At 50.2% G+C, this 21,836-nt stretch overlaps 1 protein-coding gene across 2 annotated transcripts in view; it reads right to left on the bottom strand.

Annotated features, from left to right (window-relative positions):
• SRGAP3 (SLIT-ROBO Rho GTPase activating protein 3) overlaps window positions 1-21,836 on the bottom strand; it is an 83,000-nt gene that overhangs the window by 31,113 nt on the left and 30,051 nt on the right. For both annotated transcript variants that reach the window (XM_048315392.1, XM_048315393.1), the window contains exons 2-4: window positions 12,868-13,060; window positions 9,298-9,460; window positions 3,528-3,590 (exon numbers count right to left, since the gene is read on the bottom strand). In XM_048315392.1, coding sequence (XP_048171349.1) covers window positions 3,528-3,590; window positions 9,298-9,460; window positions 12,868-13,060 — 419 coding nt within the window. The remainder of the gene's footprint in view (window positions 1-3,527; window positions 3,591-9,297; window positions 9,461-12,867; window positions 13,061-21,836) is intronic.

Below are 21,836 nucleotides of genomic sequence, written 5' to 3'. Positions count from 1 at the left end.
TTATGCCTTTAGTCACACTGTCCCCTTCTATCATCTCCCTTCGGGATGTGGATGGTTTATTTCACATTGCCTTGACACGGCCCACGGTGCCCGACTGCTCACTGCGGTCGGGCTCAGCAGAGCTGGGCACTGCAGGCTGGGGCACGCTGGGACGGGCTGCATGAGGCCCAAGGGTTAAAATAGAGCAGGAACCTGCAAATGCAGGGGATTTTTACACACGGCTTAATGAAGAAAACACAGAGTTTCCCTCAGCTGCGGCTGTCAGCAGGACCCAGGAGTGTTTGACTTGGAGCAGGTCAGGCTGAGCCGCATGATCCCTCCTCCTGCCAAGCACAAACCTCAGCTGAAGCAGGCTCCTAATGCCGCATCGGAGCCATACAAACCTGCCACTGCAGCGAGATCCAACTGCAGGCAAAGGCAAGGGACAGTGAGCAAAGGTTCCTGCCTTGGCCCTGGGCTGCTTCATCTCAAGACCCTGCAAATTCTTAACACAGATTCCAGCCACGTATTTCAAACTGCATTTTCTGCAGTGAATGTCACAGGACACACACAAACCAGAGGATTCCTAGGATTTTCTTAAAAAGAAAGACCAGGGGATTTCATTGAGCCCTTCCCTCAACCTCATCCTCACCATCTCCATCTTTTTGTGAAACACACAGAGGGAAGTGAAAAAGCAAAGTGCTGCACATCAGGGCTTCAGGCAGTAAGAGGAAAGGTTTCTGCAGCACTCAGGCCCTGACACAACATGACAGAAGCCCAACAAATAACAGGGGTCCAAATCGCAGGATTTTTGTGGAATCTAAAGGCTATGGGACAGTTACCCAACCAAAACAGACACCTTAAACAGTTCACTGTGCTCCTCACCAGCTGCCCTGCCACACAGCTCACTCTTGGAAATTCAGGGGATATTTCTGTTTAATATCTGCCTTAAATTTGGCCAGGGTCAACCTGCACTGCAGCAATCAGCCCGATCTGCAATTCCCTCGTGCCATCTCAGTGCCCGCAATCAAATCACGCTGTCCCTGGCTCGCACTGCTGTGACACAAAGACAAACTGCCACAGCTGCATCCCGGGGAGCTTTCCTGCAAATCAGTTAATTAGCTGCAGCGAAGGAGGAAAAATATGTTCCAATGTTCATTAGTTATTTAACAACACGAGTTGTGTTTTCCATATTAATTACACGTTCTGGATAAAGGCTGTTGCCAAAATACTGGCCGTAAATGGCACAGTTGGCTGTCTCCAGCTACAAGGGCTTTGTTCTCCTCAACAGCTCATCCCCAAGGTTCTGACCCAGCAGAGGAGCCAGAGCAGAAATGGGGTGACCAGGGCAGGTACAGGCTCAGGCCCCCTCAGCCTTCTGCCTTTACCAGCTCCAACTGGTACCTCTCTGCTGGAATCCGTAAGCAGGAACCAAAGGAATGAAGCTGGTTTTAATTCACAGCTGAACTATTTCTGCACAAAACCATTCACAACCATCTCCACTTCTGAACAAAAGTCACCCACTTCTGTTTTGATTAAAATCAGTGTGGGTTTGGTTCTTTCCACAGAGAGGCCACAGGGTGACTTGCATCAGAACAGCAACAAGGCTGAGTTAAAATCAATGTGCTTGTTTTGGCTTAAGTTTGAGACAGTGAATCCCTGAGAAGCCTGTAAAAAATTGTAGTTTCCTCCCAGTGCACAGAATTCCCCTTGGAGAGGCTTAAAAAGCAGCCTTGCCAGGGCCCAGATGAGCTCTGGGTAAAGGCCTGGCCAAAGGCAAGAAAATCGACTTCCCTGTGCTGACAGCAGACAAGTGACATTTCTCAAGAAGCAGCAGCCTGGTGTCCTGGGAGCCAGATCCTCATCTGGCTTTGACAGCAGCCACAGTTCTCGTGCTGCTCGTGGGGACCCAATGCGCTGCAAAGAACACACCAACAGCAGCTCAGTCCCAAAGTTATCCCCAGCCACCCCCAGCACCTGTGAGCCAGGGGGCAGCTGGGCCCATTTCACCCAGTGGGCTCAAGGACAGAACTCTGACTGGCAGGAGCTGCTGGCACCAAGCAGATTTGAGGTGACCCTGATTGCCCCACAGCTTTTTCTTCATGCTTTTGAAGCCAGCGTGTCCCTTCCCTGCTCCTACCTGGCTGGATGACACAACCAGTTTGTTATCTTAGCAGCAAGGCTGAATGCAAACACACAGCTCTCCAGCTGTTCCAGTTTCACCATTCAAACCAGTGTGTTTCACCTTTCAAGCCCATTCTGCTCAGCATGTGGAGCAAAGCAGTGAATGGGAGAAAGCTCAGCTCCTGTGAGGATGGGCAGAATCTCCCTCCGTGCTCCTCCTTGGGCACTGCTCCCACTTCGGACTCAGCACACTGCTGGTCCCCCCCGACCCCAGCGCGTCCCTCGGGGACGGCCCTGTCCCGGGTCTGGGTTCAGACCACACTGGTCCACAGGTACTCAGGTCAGCCCAGCCCTTGTTAGTCTTTCTGTGTTTTGCATCTGTCATGCTGCTGTTGTAATTAATCTTAATTAGCCACCACCCTTAACACAACTCGTGACATTCAATCATCAACAATGCCCTCCCAAATCTCACACAGGCTTTTTAATCTGATCTGCTGTCCACCCACGCTGCAGGTCTCACAACAACCAAATCCTTCAACAGCCAATGCAGGAACAAACCTGTTAAGGGAAGATTTATGGCAGAAATTTCAAATACAATCATTCACGCTCTGTTGTTAAGGCCTGTTATTCAAAAAGATGAAATAGAATGATAGTTTAGGAATAAACTACTGCAGTATTATTTATGTACCAGTAGCAGATACAACCAAACAAAGCTAATATATTATCTCAATTTTCCAACAAAACACAGACTTTATATGGTTTTGTTGCTCCTAAACCACAAATAAAATAAATTCTTTAAAAAACAATTGCTACAGGGCAACAGGCAGAAGCAACACAAAGACTTTTACTACCCTGCTAAGAAAACCTGCTTGAAGAGCCATGTCCTGACTAACAGCGCATGATCCCACCAGAAGGCACAGGCAGCTCTGCAGCCAAAGTGCTCCTCAGGGCACAAGACAGAGCTGAGCACCTACGAGCTAGAAATTTTCTGCACTCCCCAGCAAAAGGTCACGGGCTCACAGGAGCAGGGAGGTGTCCAACAAACAAGCACAGCCAGCTCAGAGCCACTGGTGCCTGGAAATCACCAACCAAGTGACTGAGCACGGCCAAAAGGCAACGTGGTGCCCAGCAGGTGAGAGCATTAGGGACACAGGGATCACACTGGATCACCCCCAAACATCCCCAGCTATGCTCAAGAGAAGCAGCTGGGCAGCGTGATCCAGCCCTTGGCCTTGGACCGCTGGGAAATCCTCCACCACTGCCCTCCCCCCAGTGAGGAGTGAGACTCTCCCCACAGGATGCAGGGGGAAGGAATGGGCCATGCTGCAGGACAGCCAGGGCAGAGCCCCCTCAGATTTGCTCTAACAAACACCTGTTCTCCCCACGCTGCCGGCCAGGAATGGTGGGATTGGCTCATTGCTCACCGTGTAGAGCTCATTGGTGACTTTCAGGAGCTCTTCATGCATCTGGAGGCCGATCTCCTTGCTCTGCAAGACAAAAGCAAGGAGAGTTGAGACTGTTATGTTCAAAACATGCAGTTCTGAAATGAAAATACATTTTGGAGGGAAACGTGAATACAGAGTGCAGCAAAGTCTCGTGCAGTTTCAGAACTGCTGCGTATTCCTTTGAGGTTGATGTTTGCTCATGGATCACCCAGCCTGGGTTTCAGAGACCATTAGGAGGAATTTCAGATAATTTAACATATTTATCCTGCAAAACAGATTAATCTAAAATTACAGGCAATACTGCTTTGCCCTCCCACTGGTAGAATTCTTCCCCAGCCCAGCCAACTCCCCGTTTGGGTCTAACACGTAACACCCTGCCCCAGTCTGGGACTGGCAGGGTGTACATCATCCAATAGCCATTTTTGGGTACAGAGTTCCCTAGTCTGGCATTCTCCACTCCCACAGCATCACCTGTCAATCTGCCTTGAACTGAAACACTCATTAAACACACCTGCTCCTGGACTTGCAATTTCCAGCCAATGCTGGTATTTCAGAGCAAAGATTATCAAGGCTCCTCAGCACCGGCATCCCAGGTTTATGTTTCCCTTGGCCATGACCCACCCTCCCAGCTTCTCCTCAATACTCTGAGTATTGTCTGCTCAGTATTTTCACTATTATAACCCAAGTGAACCAAAGCATCTCTGAAAAAAGGACTTTACAAAATAGCTACACCACAGTTACATAATAAAGTTTCCAGTTTCACAACAGCAGCAGCCAAAGTTCAGCCAGCTGAGGAGACACTCGCTGCCAGTGAGGAACTCCTGGCATACTCCTGTCTGCTGAAATCCCATTACCAGCCTGTGTTTTCCCTTTCCCTGCCAGGCAGGATGAGGCAGATCCAGTCGCCAGCCTCCTACAGCATGGACACAGCTCTACATGGAAAGGCCACAGCATGGGGAGCTGCCCAACACTGGAGCTTGGCTGCAGATCAAGCCAACTCCTACTGCAACCCAGAGGCTGGAGGTGCTGGGATGCACTTGAACTGCTTTCCTGCCTCCCTGTAATTACACCACAAATCTCTCTGTGGAATCTTCTTGGCTAGGAAACACTTATTATAGCTTGAAGATGAGTTTAAACTAAGTATAGACACTCCCTCCTCCCTCCCCTAAACCAAACCAAAACAAAACTGAGCAGCTTCTTCCAGATTTCCTCAAATAACTCCAGGAAGTTTTGTGCACGTGGGCAGGGAAAACAACATTCCATCAGGCTGGGTGACAAGAGAAGCCCAAGGTACAGAAAGGTCCTCTAATTCCAGTCAAAAGGACAACTTACATACTTTGAAAGTTTAGTCTAGATTATGAGAAATTAGAATTGAAGCAAAGCCTGAAGCAAGGAGTCTAAAGGGTGAAAGTCCCACCCAGTAACCACAGTGTGTCCGTGAGTTAGTGTCAGGGTACTTGGGACAGGACCTCAGAGGCCCAACTGATGCACACTGGTCCCACTCCCACTGGTACAAGGTGCCAGGATGATGCCAATGACCAGAAGGTGCTCAGCTGAGGCCCACAGCCACCAGGAACCCTCATCTGGACTGGACCCCAGTCCCTGTCCCCTGCCCACAAACACTGATGGTCATCACTGCTCTCAAAGATCTCACTGGGACTTGCTAATTCCCAACAGAGCCATGATAGGTGTGCATCCCCCCAGACAGCCCAAAGATGCTTGGCGACCTTCTCACTCTCTACAACTCCCTCACAGGAGGGTGCAGCCAGGTGGAGGGTCAGGTTCTGCTTCCAGGAAACAAGGGACAGGACAAGAGGAAACAGCCTCAAGTTGTGCCAGGGAGGTTTAGGTTGAATATTAGGAAAAATTTCTGTCCCATGCCTGGAGGGATTTAAAAGCTGTGTGGATGTGGCACTTGGTGACATGGGTTAGTGGTGGCCTTGGCAGTGCTGGGGTAAGGGTTGGACTCGATGGTCTCAGAGGGCTTTTCCAACCTAAACAATTCTGTAATACGAGTTATTTTGGTCAAGGTCTTCAAACGGGGGTCTCAGAGCCCAGAGCCTGCAGGAGCCAAGTCACATGTAGCCCCTCCAGCCATCCCTGCTGCCACGAGTCACAGGCTGCTCCCAAACCAAGGCTTCCCAAAAGTCTGTGCAGGAGGACAGGACAGGCTGGTGGCAGAAGCCACGGCCCAGGCTCAGCTGCAGCTCCTGCCTCTGCCCCAGATTTCCTGTGCAGCGCAGGGCAAGGCCACAAAGCTGTAATTTTCAAACCCAATTTTAGACTCTGAAATAGAGCAACACAAATCGGCTCAGTGTGTTGCTCCACGAGCTGTGCCTGCACAGGAGATCACAGATGGGGACCACAGCTGAAGAGCCATTACAGACACTATAACCCAACACCTGCTGCAGGAAACCAACGGGTCTGTGGCTTCGTCGGGAGTCTCCCAGCATCCAGGAGGGCAGGGTCCAGAGTGAGGATGCTGGAGCCTCTTTCAAGCACAGGCAAGTGAGCAGCTGAAGGACTTGCCTCTCCTCTGAGCCTGCTGCCTTCCCTTTCTCCAACGGAGAAATTATATTTCTGTGCTTATGGAAGACAACACCAAAACATCATTCCAGTTCCCTGGGACCATCCACAAAACCCAAACTACAATTTAGCTGCTTCCTTTATCCCTCCCATTCCTCCTAAAACCCACAGTTGCTAACTGAGACAGCAATGGCTTCAAGTTAGCAATTTATTAAAATTCCTGCTACTGGTGACAAAGTAAGGGGAAGAGCAGCATGGAGAACGCTTATTCTAAAGAGCTCCCATCCAGACACTACTTCTTCATCCAACCTCCATCCAGGACAATGCAGCACGGGGTGTAATCAAATTCACTGTCATAGCACATAATTAAATCCCACACTGGGGAGTAACCCAGCACCCTTATTTTGGGCATAACAACGCTCTGTCTCAAATGTGTAATTTCCTGTATTCCATACGTGGAAGAAGCATCAAACTTCCTTCCTTCTGCCACAGCAGGTTAGAGTGGAGCAAACACTTGCCTGGCAATGGGTTCTTCAGCCTGGGTCTGACTCTGCCAGGACACGCTGCGAGATCTCATGGTGACAGAGACCCACCCCAACAGCAGAGCGAGACAGATCTCCACAGAGACACATCTTGGCATCTCCATTTTTTGCTTCCTATTAGCAACATCAACACACTCGCCTTGATCATCTCCTCCTGCATCGGGAACGTGACTCGCCCTGGAAGCTCCAGGGAGATTTGCCCAATTGAGTTTTCTTCTTCTGCTTTCCTCCCAGAATCACAGAATGGTTTGGGTTGGAAGGGTTCCCAGCCGGACACGAGAAGAGGCGTGTTTGGAGTCGCTGCTGCCGGTCAGCGGGGGGCAGAACACTTGGGTGGAGAGGAACAAAGCGCAGCGCCCCAGTTTGGTGATGGGTGTCCCCACCACCGCCAAGCTCACCCAGGGGAGCTGAGGCAGCGGCAGCTCAGCACCCCAGCTCAGCACCCCACATCTTTCTAGGCAACTGACCACTTGCTGAGCAATTGCTCCTTAGTTATGCTCATCCTGTACCCCAGTGAGCCCCCCCTGCCGCTTTGCTGGGATTGTTTACATTTACATAATGAATGCAGGAAACACAAAACCTCCTGGTTCCTCACGTCCCCACAGCATGTCACGGGCCATTAATAAATTCTAGATGGGAAGAATTAAAAGTGACATTTCTGGGAAAAAATGTTACCCTAATTTACCATCACAGAGCTATCTCCAGCACACCCAGCAGCTGAACCACAACTGTGGGTGCTTTAACCCTTCCGGAGCCGGGTTCTCTGCCAGTGGCCCTGCACAGCATGGCCCCCCTGGAGGAGTGCTTCGAGCACTTTATCCACCACACTCAAAACCAGACTGGACACAAGAGGGAAAGATCCTCCTCTGAGCAGCCTCATTCATTGCAAGGCTAGATCTTCAAAATCCATTTACCAGCGTGCTCCTGTTCCCACACAGGTGCCCAAGGCTCCCACTGAACACTGCTGTGAAGTGGAAGTGCAGCCTCAGATCCCTTCAGACAAGGTGTGCCATAGGTTGAAAAAAATAAATAACCTGAATACGCCCAAAAGTGGCAGCCTCCCGGTCCACATAAAAGGCAAATGTTGACACAAAATAAGTCTTTTCCCTGATTTAGCTGAACATTATTTTCAGGGACAGGTAAGTCCAAGGGACAAATGCAGTGACATCACAGATGACCACAACTACAGAGGCTCCTTTGGATGCAAAGCAGGTGCTGGCTCTGGCAGGCTGCAGAGAGAGTCACACCAGCTCTCCTGGCAGGAGACAGAGGAGGGAGAAACAAGGAGCAACCATTTCTATCGAATGTAAGTGTTGAGCCTTAGAAGTTGAAATTTAAGTTCAAAACTGAGGGGAGATGGAAGAAAACCAAACACAAAGAAATAATTCTGTTGAGTGGATGAAATACTTCATCATCTTGTCCTGGCTGAGGATTGACATACGACGAGAGAACGCTGGAAACACTCAACATATGTCCTTGTTTGCAAGCTGACTGAATTTGTCCTGTGTTTCCAAATGAGACACACCATCCACAGACATGGGCAGGGAAAGCACGATAGTTTAAATATAAATCTCAAAAACAAGATCAGAGCAAAATGCAAATGGGAGGAAGATTTTGAGACAGAACTGGACTAACCAACATATACCAAATGTCTCCATTTCTGGAGGCCAGGGGAACAGGAAAAGGGATGATATCCTGTATCAAATCAGCCAACCCAAATCTGACCTTGCAGTTTAATTTCTAGGTCAGACCTATAAACTAGAGGAAACTGGCCATAAAAATATCACATTAAATTTATTCTCCAGTCAGGCTGAAATTTCAAGATAAGGCCTGATTATGAGCCTTCTCCTGTTGGAGAGGCAGGTGCCCTGTGGCTCACCCTGCTCCTCATTACAGTCCCCAGCTGCCCCTGACGAAAACAAGGCCACAGAGCCTACCGGCTGCTGGGACTCTTTGTGCCCTTACTGCACTCCTCACTTTCAATGACAGTCCTGGTCCACCTGACTGCGTGATTCTCAGAAGTCTTTGATGCTGCTTTTTAATTTGGTTATCATTAATAATTCTGTATCATCAGCAGATTTTGTCATCTTACTATTCAGGCTTTTTCCAACTAATTTATTAAGAACTTCATTGGAACTCTCCTTTCCTTTTTTCCTGTCTTTTAACTAATCATTAATCCAGAAAACAACCCCTCTCTTTAACAGCTCTCCAAGAATTTCAGCTAAGGCCCTTTTCCAGTGAAGGCCCTGCACCAGCTAATGACATGATCTCTAGCTCCTGAAAATACCTCCACCAAATTTCTGAGGCATGACTCTTCCCTTCAGAAAGCCACACTGACTTTCTCGTACCTGCCTCATAGTTGTCATCCTGCTCTTGAGCAAGGTTCCACCCAATGAGCCTGTTCTGACTGTTCTCTGAGGCCCTCCAAGAGTCTTCAAAAAAAGTCCTCACGTTGCCACCTCTCATTTCTCCAGCACTCACACTTTGAGCACCAGGTCACACTTCACACTCTAGACTTGACAGGTCTAGATCTCAGTTTCTTTAAAACTCTAGGATAAATACTACCTGGAAAGACTTTTAGTGGTAGTCCTTGCAAGATGTGCTCTGCAACATTTATGACGTCTCTATTTTAGACTAAAATGCCAGGATGGATGCTCATGAAGCAAGGCTGCCCAGGTTACCTTTTTAAAGAGCCTGATGACATCCTCGCTGATCTGCGACAGTCGGACGATGACATTGTTCATGAAGATGTCGTTCAGGGTGGCGTGGTCCCGGCTCTCCCGACGGGTCTGCGTCAGAACCAGGTACCAGCAGTTCACAGGGGAAAGGAGGTGCTGATCTTTCCTAGAGAATGTGGAAACAAAAATCAAAAAGGTCAGTGAAACATAGATTTAGAAGAAACAAAGATTTTAGTTATAGGCTAGCTGTGTTGAAATTAGTTAGAATAGGAAGGAATTTGGGCCCAGCTAGAGTTAATTAAAATAGTTAAGAGAGCTGGACCAGAAATGGGTTTTAAGATGTTAGTAACTGATTACCAAATAACTGATGATCTGTCATTTGCATGTTTGCTTAGCTGTGCTTAGAACGAGGAATAGAAACATTGATAAGTTGGTGTAGGGAACAAGGACAATTACCAATTTCCTCCCTTGGTGGGAACCCGTTCAAAAGTCACGCAAGAGGAAACTTAGAGGTCACTAAAGTAATTAGGATTGTTAAAGTTCAAAAAGGCAAAAAGGTCAAAATGAGGAAGATGAGTTACTTCATCTTTTTGAGACCACTGACCCAATTCAAGACCACTGACTCCATTCAGGACACACACTATGCATGCTTAATGACATTTAAGCTCATTTCCATATGAAGTGGAGAATGGGAGGTGTTAATGTTATGAATATGCACTTGTATTTTGGATATTCATAATTTTTGTAAATAAAAAGCTTTGTGTTTGCTTGGATCGGGGCCCTGTGTCTTAGGGAGCTATCCCACACAGTGCCTGGCGCCAAATAAAACATACACACTTTCTAACTCTAAGCTGTTAGAGAGATTTTGTCCATCTCAGTTGGATATCGATGTTCGTATTTTGGTAAATCATCAGGTGAACACGTCAAAAAGGCACATTTTCAAATGAATGCTGTCAGCACGTTGCCCCCCTCCCCTGAACGCAGCCACTGGGCTTCAGGGCGTGATCTCCTCTTCCAGCTGTACCAGCGTTGCCACGCAGGGATGTCCAGTGGCACACAGGCACCCGTACCACACCAGAACCCCAGCCAGCCCCTTCCCAAACTGGGTGCTCTGGAAGATGGCACAGGAGGAGAGACATCCCTGGAAAGAGAGAGAGTTTTGCTCATTCTTTCCACTCACACTAAGAATATGGCTGTCACTCCACTGCAGAAGGGCCTTTTGCCACCCAATACACTGTGCTGGTTTTAGTCCACTAAAAAGTGCTCATGAAAGGGTTCTGCATCCAGCATTTCCTCCAAGTGTCTGTGCACAACATGAACACTCTCAGGCATGCTGGAGGGGACAGCATGGCGACTTCAGACACCTCTGCATGCACGCACAGACAGAACAACCGTGTACAGAAACTGGGACGAGTCCGTGGACCTGGAACCACCATGAGCTACGGCACCGCGGTGATTGACAGATCCAGGGCTGGGCACAGCCCGCTGCACACAGCTACATGGGGACAAAGGAGTGCTGAAGGGACCGTAAATCCTCAGCGTGTCACAGCCTCATCAGAATAATGACACACATGAGCAGCTGGGGAAGGGGTGCAGATGAGCCTGGTAAGGGCAGGTACAGAGCAGTCCGGAAGAAAAAAAATGCATTAAGGGAGTCTCTGGACATGGAACTGACAGTGAGGACTCAGCAGGAGTGAGCACTGAAATGAAGCTGACCTGATTAACACCACCAACACCAGCACTTGTGCCCAGGTGTTTTGTAACAGTGGAGAGCCACTGTCACCTGTGGACACCGCAGAGCGGCAGCTTCCAGAACTGTAAGCAACGGAGAGCCCTAATACTGCTCTGAACTAATGAGTGAGGCTAGACATCCCCTGAACCTTTGTGGGCTCCATCTCTGAACCAGAACTCCTTACTGCCCAATTCCTTGGTGCACACTGCAGCACTCGGCACCACACAACCAACACGCAACAGTCAGATGCCAAAAGGACAGAGAGGATCTGAACAGCAACTCATCAGCAGCAGAGCTTGGCATAAGACAGCAGTAAAGCCTCACACTGGAGAGACTGAGTAAACAGATTAAATGGGATTTAGTAATATGGAATAAATAGGATTTAGTAATGTAACAGCAGAAATCACTGCTCTTGCAGCTGAAACGGGAAAAAAACCACCAGGGGTTAGAGGAAGAAAAAGACCATGAAGAGCCTGGGGCTGGCAAAGAGAAGGGCAGTAAGCAGGCAAACCCCAGGCTCTCTGTGAAATGCACTGAACAGCAGCTGCAGTCTTTGGCCACTGAACTGAATGACATGAGTTTCATCTGGAACAAAGGGCACAATTCCAGCCGAAAGACTCTTTCACAGATACCGCTGGCAGAAGAAGAGAGAGGGACCAACACTGTGGCCCAGGGAGGAAAAGGCAGAGAGCTCAAGCTGAGGTGCTGCAAGGGGAGCAGCCAGGATCAGCTCCCGGCTCCATACAGCCAGTGCTGCCACACAGCCCCAGAGCACAGCTCCTGCCGGGCACATCCGTGGCACCGCTCGTGCTGCCCAGCGAGACCCCCGCGCCCTCAGCACTGCTCTCCTCTGTGGCAAGGGACAAAACAACCCCCAGCAGCTGCTGACACCCAGCAGGAGCACCAAGCATCGTCCCGCAGAGCCCAGCCGGACACCTCTGGCCTGGCACACACACGGGCATGCAGGGAGCAGGAACCAGCCCCCAGCAGCAATGGGGCAGTGGTCTTCACAGAGCCTCGAGGCCACCAGCCAGAAGAATGGCACAAGCCAGCACCCTCACCACACAGCAGTCAGCTCCAAACTGAAATTCCACGTTTGTTTTTCTTTCTATTTTTTTCAGATATTTTCTGTTTTAGCCAAGCTCACAAGTGTGGTTAAACTGAAAAGAAGCTGCTTTTGTAAATGCATATTTACATATTCATGGCTTTCACAACTGTATCACTGGTTTGATACTCACACAATCCCAGGACCCAGTTCATACGTCCTACTTCAAAGCTTTGTTTCACAGTATTTCCACTAAGGATCTGCCTGCCTCCAGCACCATACAGCTAAGCACAGAAAAAACACATACTTTATTGCAAATAAACTGCAGTAAATTCCATTTCCAGAAACTGCTTTCAAGCCTGAGCCTGCCAGTGAGCCTGCATGAAACACGCAGCAACGGGACAGCTGCGGACTGGACTACGCACAGAAACCAGGGGTATAGACCAGGCCCACCACTATTTGCACAATCAAACCAGTGGCTGAATTCAAGACCCTTCAAAAAATCAAGGGGTTTGACTCCTTCCTGTCCCTGATTCGTATTCTTGTTGTATTGCTCAAGAAGTGCACAGTCAGTGCAATTCATGCAGCACGGGTCAGTGACACTGTGGTGGAAGTCTTGGAAAGAGACATGTCCAGTTTCCTCTGTGAGCCCCACACAGGGATGGGAGAGACGAGGTCACTGCTGACATGATGGACTTTACTCCACTTTAGGACTGTGCAGCTACAAACCAGCAGTGCTCACAGCAACCTCTGCCCATCATTGTGCACCAGTTTGTCCCTGGGAACACCCACTTACTTGAATTGGTGCTCTCTGGAGCTGCGGATCTTGGAGGAGAAGCGCTCAGCCAGCTTCTCCAGGCTCCGGGAGTACTCCAGCTCGATCTCGGCCTTCCTGCGGAAGAACTCCTGCAGGTCCTGCAGCAGCTGCAGGCGTGACTCTGACTGCTGCTCCAGGCATTTGAACTGCTCCACCAGCTGTGTTCGGATTTCTGCAGGCACACAGAAGAGGAGAAAGAACAAAAGACATCAGCAACAGACACCAGTCATGAAGGTTGTCCTTCCTTGTCCCAGAGCAAACAGCACAGCTCTGCTGGAGTTCCCTCCAAGCCCTGGGGTGAATTCAGGGTTTGATAAGGCCAATGGATCTGCATCCCAAGGGAGAGCAGAACAATGCTGCTGACCAGCCTCGTATTAACCCTTATTCTTCATCAAAACAAATGGTCTTAGAACACTGAGACCAACCTCAGATCCTTCAATTGTCTTTTGAAACCAGAAAATGATACTTCTATCTCTCTGGTACTACCTGAAATCACATACTATTTTCATATAAATATATTATTTCTTGATAAATGTCCATGTGAATACCTCCAGGATGGCCAGCACTGACCTTAAGGAAGCTGGCACTGCCAATGCACCCTCCTCTCCCCCCATCCCTCTGCACTGCTGGGTTTACCAACAAATCCAATGCGGCTTTGGCTCAAAGGCTTAAAAAGTCTTTCACACCTTCCAAATCCCAGCTCAAAAACACAAAAGGTTTCATCTATTCCAGGTTTATTTGCTTTCCCATAAGGACCTTTGGACACCAGTACAGACACACTGCAGCCCCCTGCAACCTTTCCCAAAGTGGGCTCAGCAGTGCCTGGAGGTGCCTGTGGAGTGTGGGGATGGGCTCACTGGGCAGCTGGTGTCTCCTGCAGCACCGGGGTCCCTGCTGTGTCCTGCAGGGAACAGGCACAGCAGGAACAACAGACAGAGCTGGTCTCCAGTGCTGACTCTCCCTGGCACTGCCAGAACCCACCCCTGGGCTGCAAATTCCCCACACGGGTCTGATCCCACAAGACAGGCAGGCAGTGGGGAAGGGAGCACTGCTCATGGGAGCAGCCAGACCCCTTGCCCTGTCTGCAAGAGAAGCAACACAGCACTTGTGGCACAGGATGTGATGGAAATACACCTCCCCAACTCTTCCCAACCTTTCCCAACCCTGGGCAGGGTTTCTGCAGCTCTGTGAAGTGCACCTGGCCAGGACACCAGTGCAGGAGCCACTCACTCTCTTTGGAGCAGCAGCTGAGCTCGGCCCGGAGGGACGGGGACCCCAGCAGGAGGGGGCCTGCAGAACTGAAAAGAAGGGAAAAATGAGACTAGGTGGTAGGAAAATCTATTCAAAGTGAGAACAATTGGGCTGAGCTGGCTTTGGGGAGCAGCTGCACGGTGGAGGGATCAGAGGAGTTGGAATGGCAGGGATCAGCTAATGGAATGGGTCCATGTGCTGCCTGCCTGTTCCCAAAGCCCATGGGGAGAGGCAAGAGCAGTGCCCAGCTCCCCACTGCCACACACCCCCTGGCAGAAGGCAGGTGAGCACACCTGAGGTGAGGCAGCTCCTTCATGTGCTCACCTTGAGACCCTTCACTTTCTTCCCTTCATGACAGTGCCCAGAACAGCCATAGCACTTGAGGCCATTTTAGTCTACCTACAGAAACAGCCTCTTTACTGCTCCTAACAGATATATAAACAATCCACAACACACAACACTCCTTTGTCTTTCCCTAAGGATTGTGAGGAGGTCTATTTTTCTCACTTTGCTCACCTGTCGTTGGTGGACCCCAATACTTGCAGAGCAGGCCCAGCCAAAAGCCAGCAGGGAAGTTTGGCAGCAGGAGCACAGCATCACATCTGCCCCCCTTGCCGTGGAGCATCCCCGGGCTCGAGGGGGCCAGGGCAGCACAGGGCAGCCCACTGACACCTTGGGGAGCACCCATCCCTCCGTGGGCCCGTGATGGGCCAGTTCACTGCCACAGTAACTGCACCACAACCAACTCAACTCTCTCCTGACCCAACATTGTTCTTTCCTTTCCCAGTTAGTGCCCAAAATCCTGAAGTACTTGGCTGACTCAGCCTGGATTTTCTGCTGCAGCAGGAGCTGGACTTTCCCAAAGTGCTGCTGCAGGACTGCAGCATGTCAAGCTGTTGCTGCCTGTGTGACAGGGCTTAGCCTGTACCGAGAAGGAAGTCACAAAATCCTTCTTTGGCAAGATGCCTAGAGCTCATCCTTGGTTCCTCCTGCAAGTTCAGCATACTAGGATGACAAACAGTACCTTACCCACAAGAGTCCCAGCAAACTAAAAATGCCTGCACGGCCTGAAATGGCTGCATGGTCACCGAGGCACTCAATGACACAAACAGAGACAATACAGAGGTGTCATTCCAGTGCGTGGAAGAATCTTCAGTACCTGTGTATTACATGTACACGAGGTAGGCTGGCCCTGCCAGTCCCTGCCGGCACTGGGCTGTCCCACAGCCTCACCACTACAGCAAGATCCTGTCAGACAATCATCACTCCGTGCTGGATGCTGAATTAATAAATGATGGAGTAATGATGATGCAAAGCGGTGACTGAAATCATGAAAGATTTATGAACAATTTCAATCTGGTAGTTTTCAACATTTCTTCATATAACAACTCTCATGTGAGTCTCAGCTCTGGCAGCTTGGCAGGTTAGCTCATCACTGGTCACTTAACAGTGACAGTGGGACTTGGAGGCTGCATGAAGGTCACCTAAAGCCAAACTCCTCAGAAATAAGAAATGCTAAATGCTCCAAAGTTAATCACCTTACATGGGACCCTCCCTGGGCACTTTCTTTATGTCCTAAATATACCATGAGAGGATAGCACAACTGTTCAAAAAATGCCTCCAAGGCTCACAGCCAGCGATGGCAAGGGACTCAACACACAGCACTTGTCCACCAGCAAAGCCCTTTGCTGTTCCTGAAGGCTGCCTGGAGAACCATGTTACCATCCCTGCAGAGCTCGAGCACTCCAACTCCTTTCTAACCTACATCCATCCCATCTGCAGCCACAAGGACACTGACACAGGAGCCGGCAGGGCCGAGGCCCCTGCAGAGGAGGAAGGGTGAGGCACAGCAGGGATGCTCAGCACAGCTGCTGCCTCTGCCCAGACAGAGGTTTCCCTGAGACTCTGGGCATCTGCTGCACATAGACAAAAAGACATTAGCCCTCACTCACAGCAAGCTGTAGAAACTCCAAAATGAAGGACAATTCCACTCCATAGAGAATGCTAGAGATACCTTTAAAAGTTAAATTTTCTGCTAAAAGAATGCAGAAAAGGAAACAAAATTGCAAACGAGGTCTCACAACAACTGGTATCAAGAGTGCCTCAGTCTTTATTCTCTCCCTCCCCACTTTGCTGGGGTCCAGCTCTCTCTGTCCCTGGCACACTTTGACCTTTGTCAACAGAATTTCTTTGTTTTTCCTATGCCTGTAATATGTTGATTTGATACTTCTACGTTTCCTTGCAGGAGTTCAGCAGGTCAGCGCCAGCCCAGCCTGCAGAGGCAAAGGACAGGCTCTGCGGGCACAGGGAGCTGCCAGCCGTGACCGTAAAGCCACCCAGTGACAAGCCATCACACCAACAGTGGAGATGGGCACTGACCCCAGGGGCTGCTGCTGCATGCTAAATGGGAAGGGTTTGTGTAGAAAACAAAATGAGAAGCTGCTGGCATCATCAATGCAAAGACAGACATGGTGGCAGAGAGAAGGACATCGCTCAGTGCTCCAAGGGTCCCTGGGAGTCAGCGCTCCCGGACACAGCCCCGACAGCTTCTGCAGCCATGCTACATCCATCCTCTCCATTGTGGGGGGATTCACAGGTCTGGAATTCCAACCTTCAACCAAGTGCCAGTTATGTTTTCCACATTAGATAATCTCTCTTCAGCACCCAACCCCAAAACCTTACCTTTGGCTCATAAGAAGGAGTTTCCACGGTCAACAGTCCTGTTATTTAAAATGCAGAATCAGGGGTAGAAAATGCAGGAAATCTGATTTCCTCAGCATTTCTGCAACAGTGACAGGGACGCTGGAGAAAACAAAATTCCTTGGCAAACCAAGGAGAGCAGCAAGGGTCAATGTGGGCTGTGGAACTGCTAATCCAGACAAGAGAGGGAACATCTGTATCAGAACATCCGGGGATTTGGTTTTTGTAATATTTCCAAATCAGTCAGCCTGTATCACAGCCATAACTGCTCATTATCCTCAGGCCACATGAGATGTTGGCAGCGTTCACATTTCCAGGCTGCCAGGGTATGGCAAAATCCCTCATCAGTCAAAGACCCCCAAGAATGTCCCCACCCCTCTGAAACCCAGCAAAAGGCTTCTGAGTGCTGTTCCGAGAAGGAACCAAGTGACAGAGCACAGGCTGAGGTGCCCATGGGGGGATAAACCCACCGCAGACTCCCTCCCACCACCAGAAGCCAACTGGCACCCAAGTGTGAGAGACAGACATGATTTACATTCAGCCTTTGGCAGGTCTGTAAATGAACGGCAACATTTTAAAAACTGGGGGGAAAAAAAAACCTACCAAATAAAGAAAAAAAAGTTTTAAAACATCACTGCAAAACTTGCCAGAGCTATTCAAAAGGCAACTCAGGAAAACAACAGAGAGCAAATAGAGGTGCTGTCTGTTGGGAAGACGACCCAAGAATGGAGCAATTTACAACTAATAAAAGAGTATCAGCATAAGATACAGAGATGTGAATTTGATACAAAGGAAATCAGGTGAGAAATCGGAAAAATCAGTAAGATTCTGGGTCAGCCTGGGCAGCATGTCAACGGGGCTCACAATGGGCCCCCAGAAGAACCTATTCTCAGGGGCATTTCCACTGGAAACACAAACCTTCAGAAACCCTGAAATTCCTACAATCACCACCATGGCAAGGCAAACTCCCTGCCTGAGGGAGCTCTGCACTGGGTTGGAAACAGACACTCACCAGTGTGCCAGGGAAAGGGTGAATGGAAGAAAACTCCCCAAGCCTTCACAAGACATCAGAAAAGTGCTGTTTTGGTCTATCTGACATCTTGGCCAGTAGATCAGGGTAAGATTCATTTTTTCCTCTCCTTGGCTGTTAACCTCATCCATTCCCACCAGTGAGGACAATGTTGGCAGCCATGCACAGAGCCCAGGAACACTCACATACATCCAAACAGCATGCCTCTGACACCAGGGATGAGACTGGGTTTGACAAAGAGCAAAATTATCTGGGACAAGCCCTGGCCAACTTGAGCACTTATATTAGAATCACCATGCTTATGTGGAGAAGTCAGGCCAAAGACCACACACTCAGCTCCAGGTCGTTACGAACATGCTGCTACTCCAACTTGTCCCACTCTCAGCTTGCTAAAGGGTATTTTCCATATGGTCTCATTTTTTAAACATAACAGTTACACTGTAGACAAATGCCATGAGATCAATGCAATTTTTACCAGTGGTAGTCATTATTATTATTATTATTCACTTATTCTTTGTGTTTCTGTACAGTTCACATATCTCCCTGGGAAGCAGCATCTTTGACTTCCAGAAATTCACAAACACCACGCTGAAATCCCAGCTCCAGCCCCAATGTAGCTGGGATTTCATCCTCTGGCAGTAAATGGAGCCGGTGAGACAATCCTTTTCCCGGACAGTTATTTTGCAAGTCTCCCTCTCTTCCAAGTAATGCCTGCTCACTTTGTACCTCCTGTGCTGATACGGGCCAAGCTCCTCAAACAGCATCAGGATATGCTGCGGAGTTAATGGATAGGCAACACGTGTGAAGTTCAGGATGAGTTATTAAATAAACCCAATTCTACACAGGCAAACACTGGTGAAAAGCAGGCAGTGGAAAATTCTGGATAGTTCAGACTTGCAAAGGTTGGAGCCTAACCTGACACACGAGAGGCCATGGGAGCCAGGCGTGCACCATCTCGGGGAAGCCTGAAGCCGTGGGGATTGGTGATGCTCCAGGCAGCAGAGCCGGCTGGGAGCCCTGCACAGCCCTGCCCCACCAGCTGCAGACCGGAGCCGGGCCCGTGCAAGCGAGCACCTTCCTCCTCCTCCTCCAGGATGTCGGGTTTGGCACAACACCCCCTCCCCAGTCCCGCCAGGCCAGAGCCACGCTCTGGCTGCTCAGACAGGGACAGACAAAAGCAGAGGTTTCTCTAGCAACGGGCTGGGATGAAAGCTGCCGGAGCCTCCCGCTCCTCCCCTGCCGGCGGGGAGCGGGACAAAGCCCGGCTGCCAAGTCCCCAGCCCGGAGTGCAGCCACACACCCCCGCGGCTGGGTCGGGGTGGCTGCTCCACGATGCTGAATTATCTGAATTATCCGTCCAGGAGAACAGTGTTGTCACGGATCCTCCCGCCGGGCAGCCTGAGACAGCCGCTCCTCTAACATATGCTTCACCCCACTGATATGTGACAAGTGAGAAAATGTGCTTGGCAACAAAAGCCATTATTTTCTCACAACTGGGATTAGACCCAATAGTCCATTGCAAATATAGCACAGCAAGCTGGACTCAGGGAGGATCCAATTCTTATACAAACACAAAATACACTAACAAGGCCATTTGACTCTCAATTGTTTTTATGCCCCCTTCAGAGTATCCATGTGCTGCCTTCCCTAAAAGTCCAGCCCTCTTCATAACAGAAATACCTCGGATGTATTTTCCAGTGCTTTGTCATCCCGTGTTTCACCAGCACACACCATTTCCCTTGAGGGAGCTCTCACACACACACACAGAGCTAATGCAACTGGAGCCTGGATCCAATATGAAACACCAGCGGGCTGTTCCACCAGGAAAACCCGTGCTACAGGCAGGTGTAGCCCCAAGAGCGGCCAAAACCTCTGTGAGATCCCAAGGAGCTGGGCTCAGCCCCGCAGGCAAGGGACATTGGCAGAGTTTCGAGAGCCCACGCGTGTCCATGGGATGCTCCCACTGCCAGCACCTCTGGCACGGTGCTTTCCATGCACAGCAAGCCCCCAACGCCAACACGGGGCTGGGAGCAGCAGCAGAGGGATGCAAGGGATGGGGCTGCCAGAGGACCATCAACCTTGTGAGGGCTGAATCCAGGCAAGACTTTGTCAGGTCCCAGCAGTGACACTACTGAGCTTGAACAGCCAAGGAGGTGCAGGGCCCACGGCCTGGAGCATCCACAGACAGAGCTGCCAGGGGCGCATCCGTCCCGCTGCGCAGGTCCCTGTGGAGCCAGCCGGAAGGGACCTGCAGTGAAAGCAAACAGCCCAAAGCAAGCCAACAAGCCTCCCCTCTCCTTCCTTCCGTGTGATTAGTAACATCACTACCTAGACAAAGACAGGAGATGTGGCTCCTAGTAAAACAAAGAACAAGACAAGCCTTTTATCTGAAACGAGATGTTCCCAGTTAAAAAAAAAAAAAAAAAAAAAGAGAAAGGAAAACACTTCTCTCCAGTATGAAAACAACTCCTGTGGCACTGGCACTTCTCAGGTTCTTTTCACGCGTGTCTTTAATCCCCAGCCCATGCCTGACCAGCAGCGCTTCATGTGCACAGCCTCAGTTTTCCCTTGTACCTGCACCAAGCCCCCACACTGCAACTTGCTGGACTGTGAGGCAACATCTCCATCTGCAACTACTGAGAAGGGAAGTGAAAGTGTAAGAAATTCTATCTTGAACCCAGTGACGACTTCTCTCCTGGGAAACCCCTGCCCTGGAGAGGGCCCAGGTCAGGGCACAGGGTTGTCCTGGGGGTAGCTTCCCCAAAGGGTGCTGTGGGACCATGGGGTTTCAAAGCCTCAACTAGCAGCCCAGGAGCTAGGAAAACACCACAATCATTTTGCTGCTGACCAAGACGGTTTTAGGACCCTGCCCAAGCCCCTGTTTGCTCACCCCTCACTCCTGGAAGGGTATAGCCAGTTCTGGGGGTTCCTTCAAGTTCAGACTGAGTATCCTGGTGCAGGATGGGCTCCCTCCCACACCTCCAAGAAAAACATGGCCAAGCCATAAGGAAAAACTCCATTTCTGTAGGGATATTTGCATATACAGCTTGAAACACAGCATTTTTCCCTTGGAATTAACTGGAAGAACGCAGCAGAAGTGAACGGCTGTGCCGGCACCCCTCGGAGCAGGGCACGGGTGTACCGGTGGGTGGGTGCCCAAAGACATGCACCCCATCAGGGCCAGATATAACACCTAAACACCCATCATCCCAACAGCTCCATGCATGCCATCAGTTCCAAGGGGCAGTGACACACTGGCCGTGTGCCTCCCAGCAGTGCCACAGCGGGCGGGAGGTGACCACCTTCTCCTGCCAACATGGGCAGCAATGCAGCTGGGCCAAGCTGACCACAGCCCACAGCTTGGGCTCTGCCTCCTGCTCTCTCCAGTTACCTACAAACTTTGCTTCTAACAAGACTCCCCCAAAACCCAACTCACCCATCACAAAATGAAGAGGCAAATAACTCAGTTCAGTGTTTTGCACTGCCCTGACCCAGACGGGCACACGTGCGGCCAACAGCGGCTACCGGGGTGCATGGTTTGGGGTGGGACTGGCCTTCATCAGGCTTTTTCCATTTAAATTTCAAGTCCGTGGTCATAGCAGTGGCTACAGGAAATATCTCTGTGCATCCCCTGCAAGAGGCCCAAGCAGTTTGTCAGCAGAAATGGGTTGATAATGGCTTTCCAGCCACCTGTGAGGAGCATAAATTCTACACTGTGTTCCCGAAACAGCGTCCTGGTGCAATCCCAGCAGAGCAAGGGCCTCCTGACCCCCTGGGAACTCAGCCAAACGCACAGAAGCTGAGGCCTAGGCAGCGCTTAGGTCCTACCATGAGATCTGCTGGCTCCGGTATCCCAATAGCAACAATCTTTACCCCACCACAACGCCTGGTCAGAAGGGTTCAGCAGCACAGTCCTGCTCGCCCTGTGGGAGAAGCTGATGGCTCTGCTCGGGGACAATACACAGCA

The sequence above is a fragment of the Corvus hawaiiensis genome, chromosome 11 (genome assembly GCF_020740725.1).
Source record: "Corvus hawaiiensis isolate bCorHaw1 chromosome 11, bCorHaw1.pri.cur, whole genome shotgun sequence".
Taxonomy (NCBI): Eukaryota; Metazoa; Chordata; class Aves; order Passeriformes; family Corvidae; genus Corvus; species Corvus hawaiiensis.
This window is presented reverse-complemented; position numbering and strand designations above follow the sequence as displayed.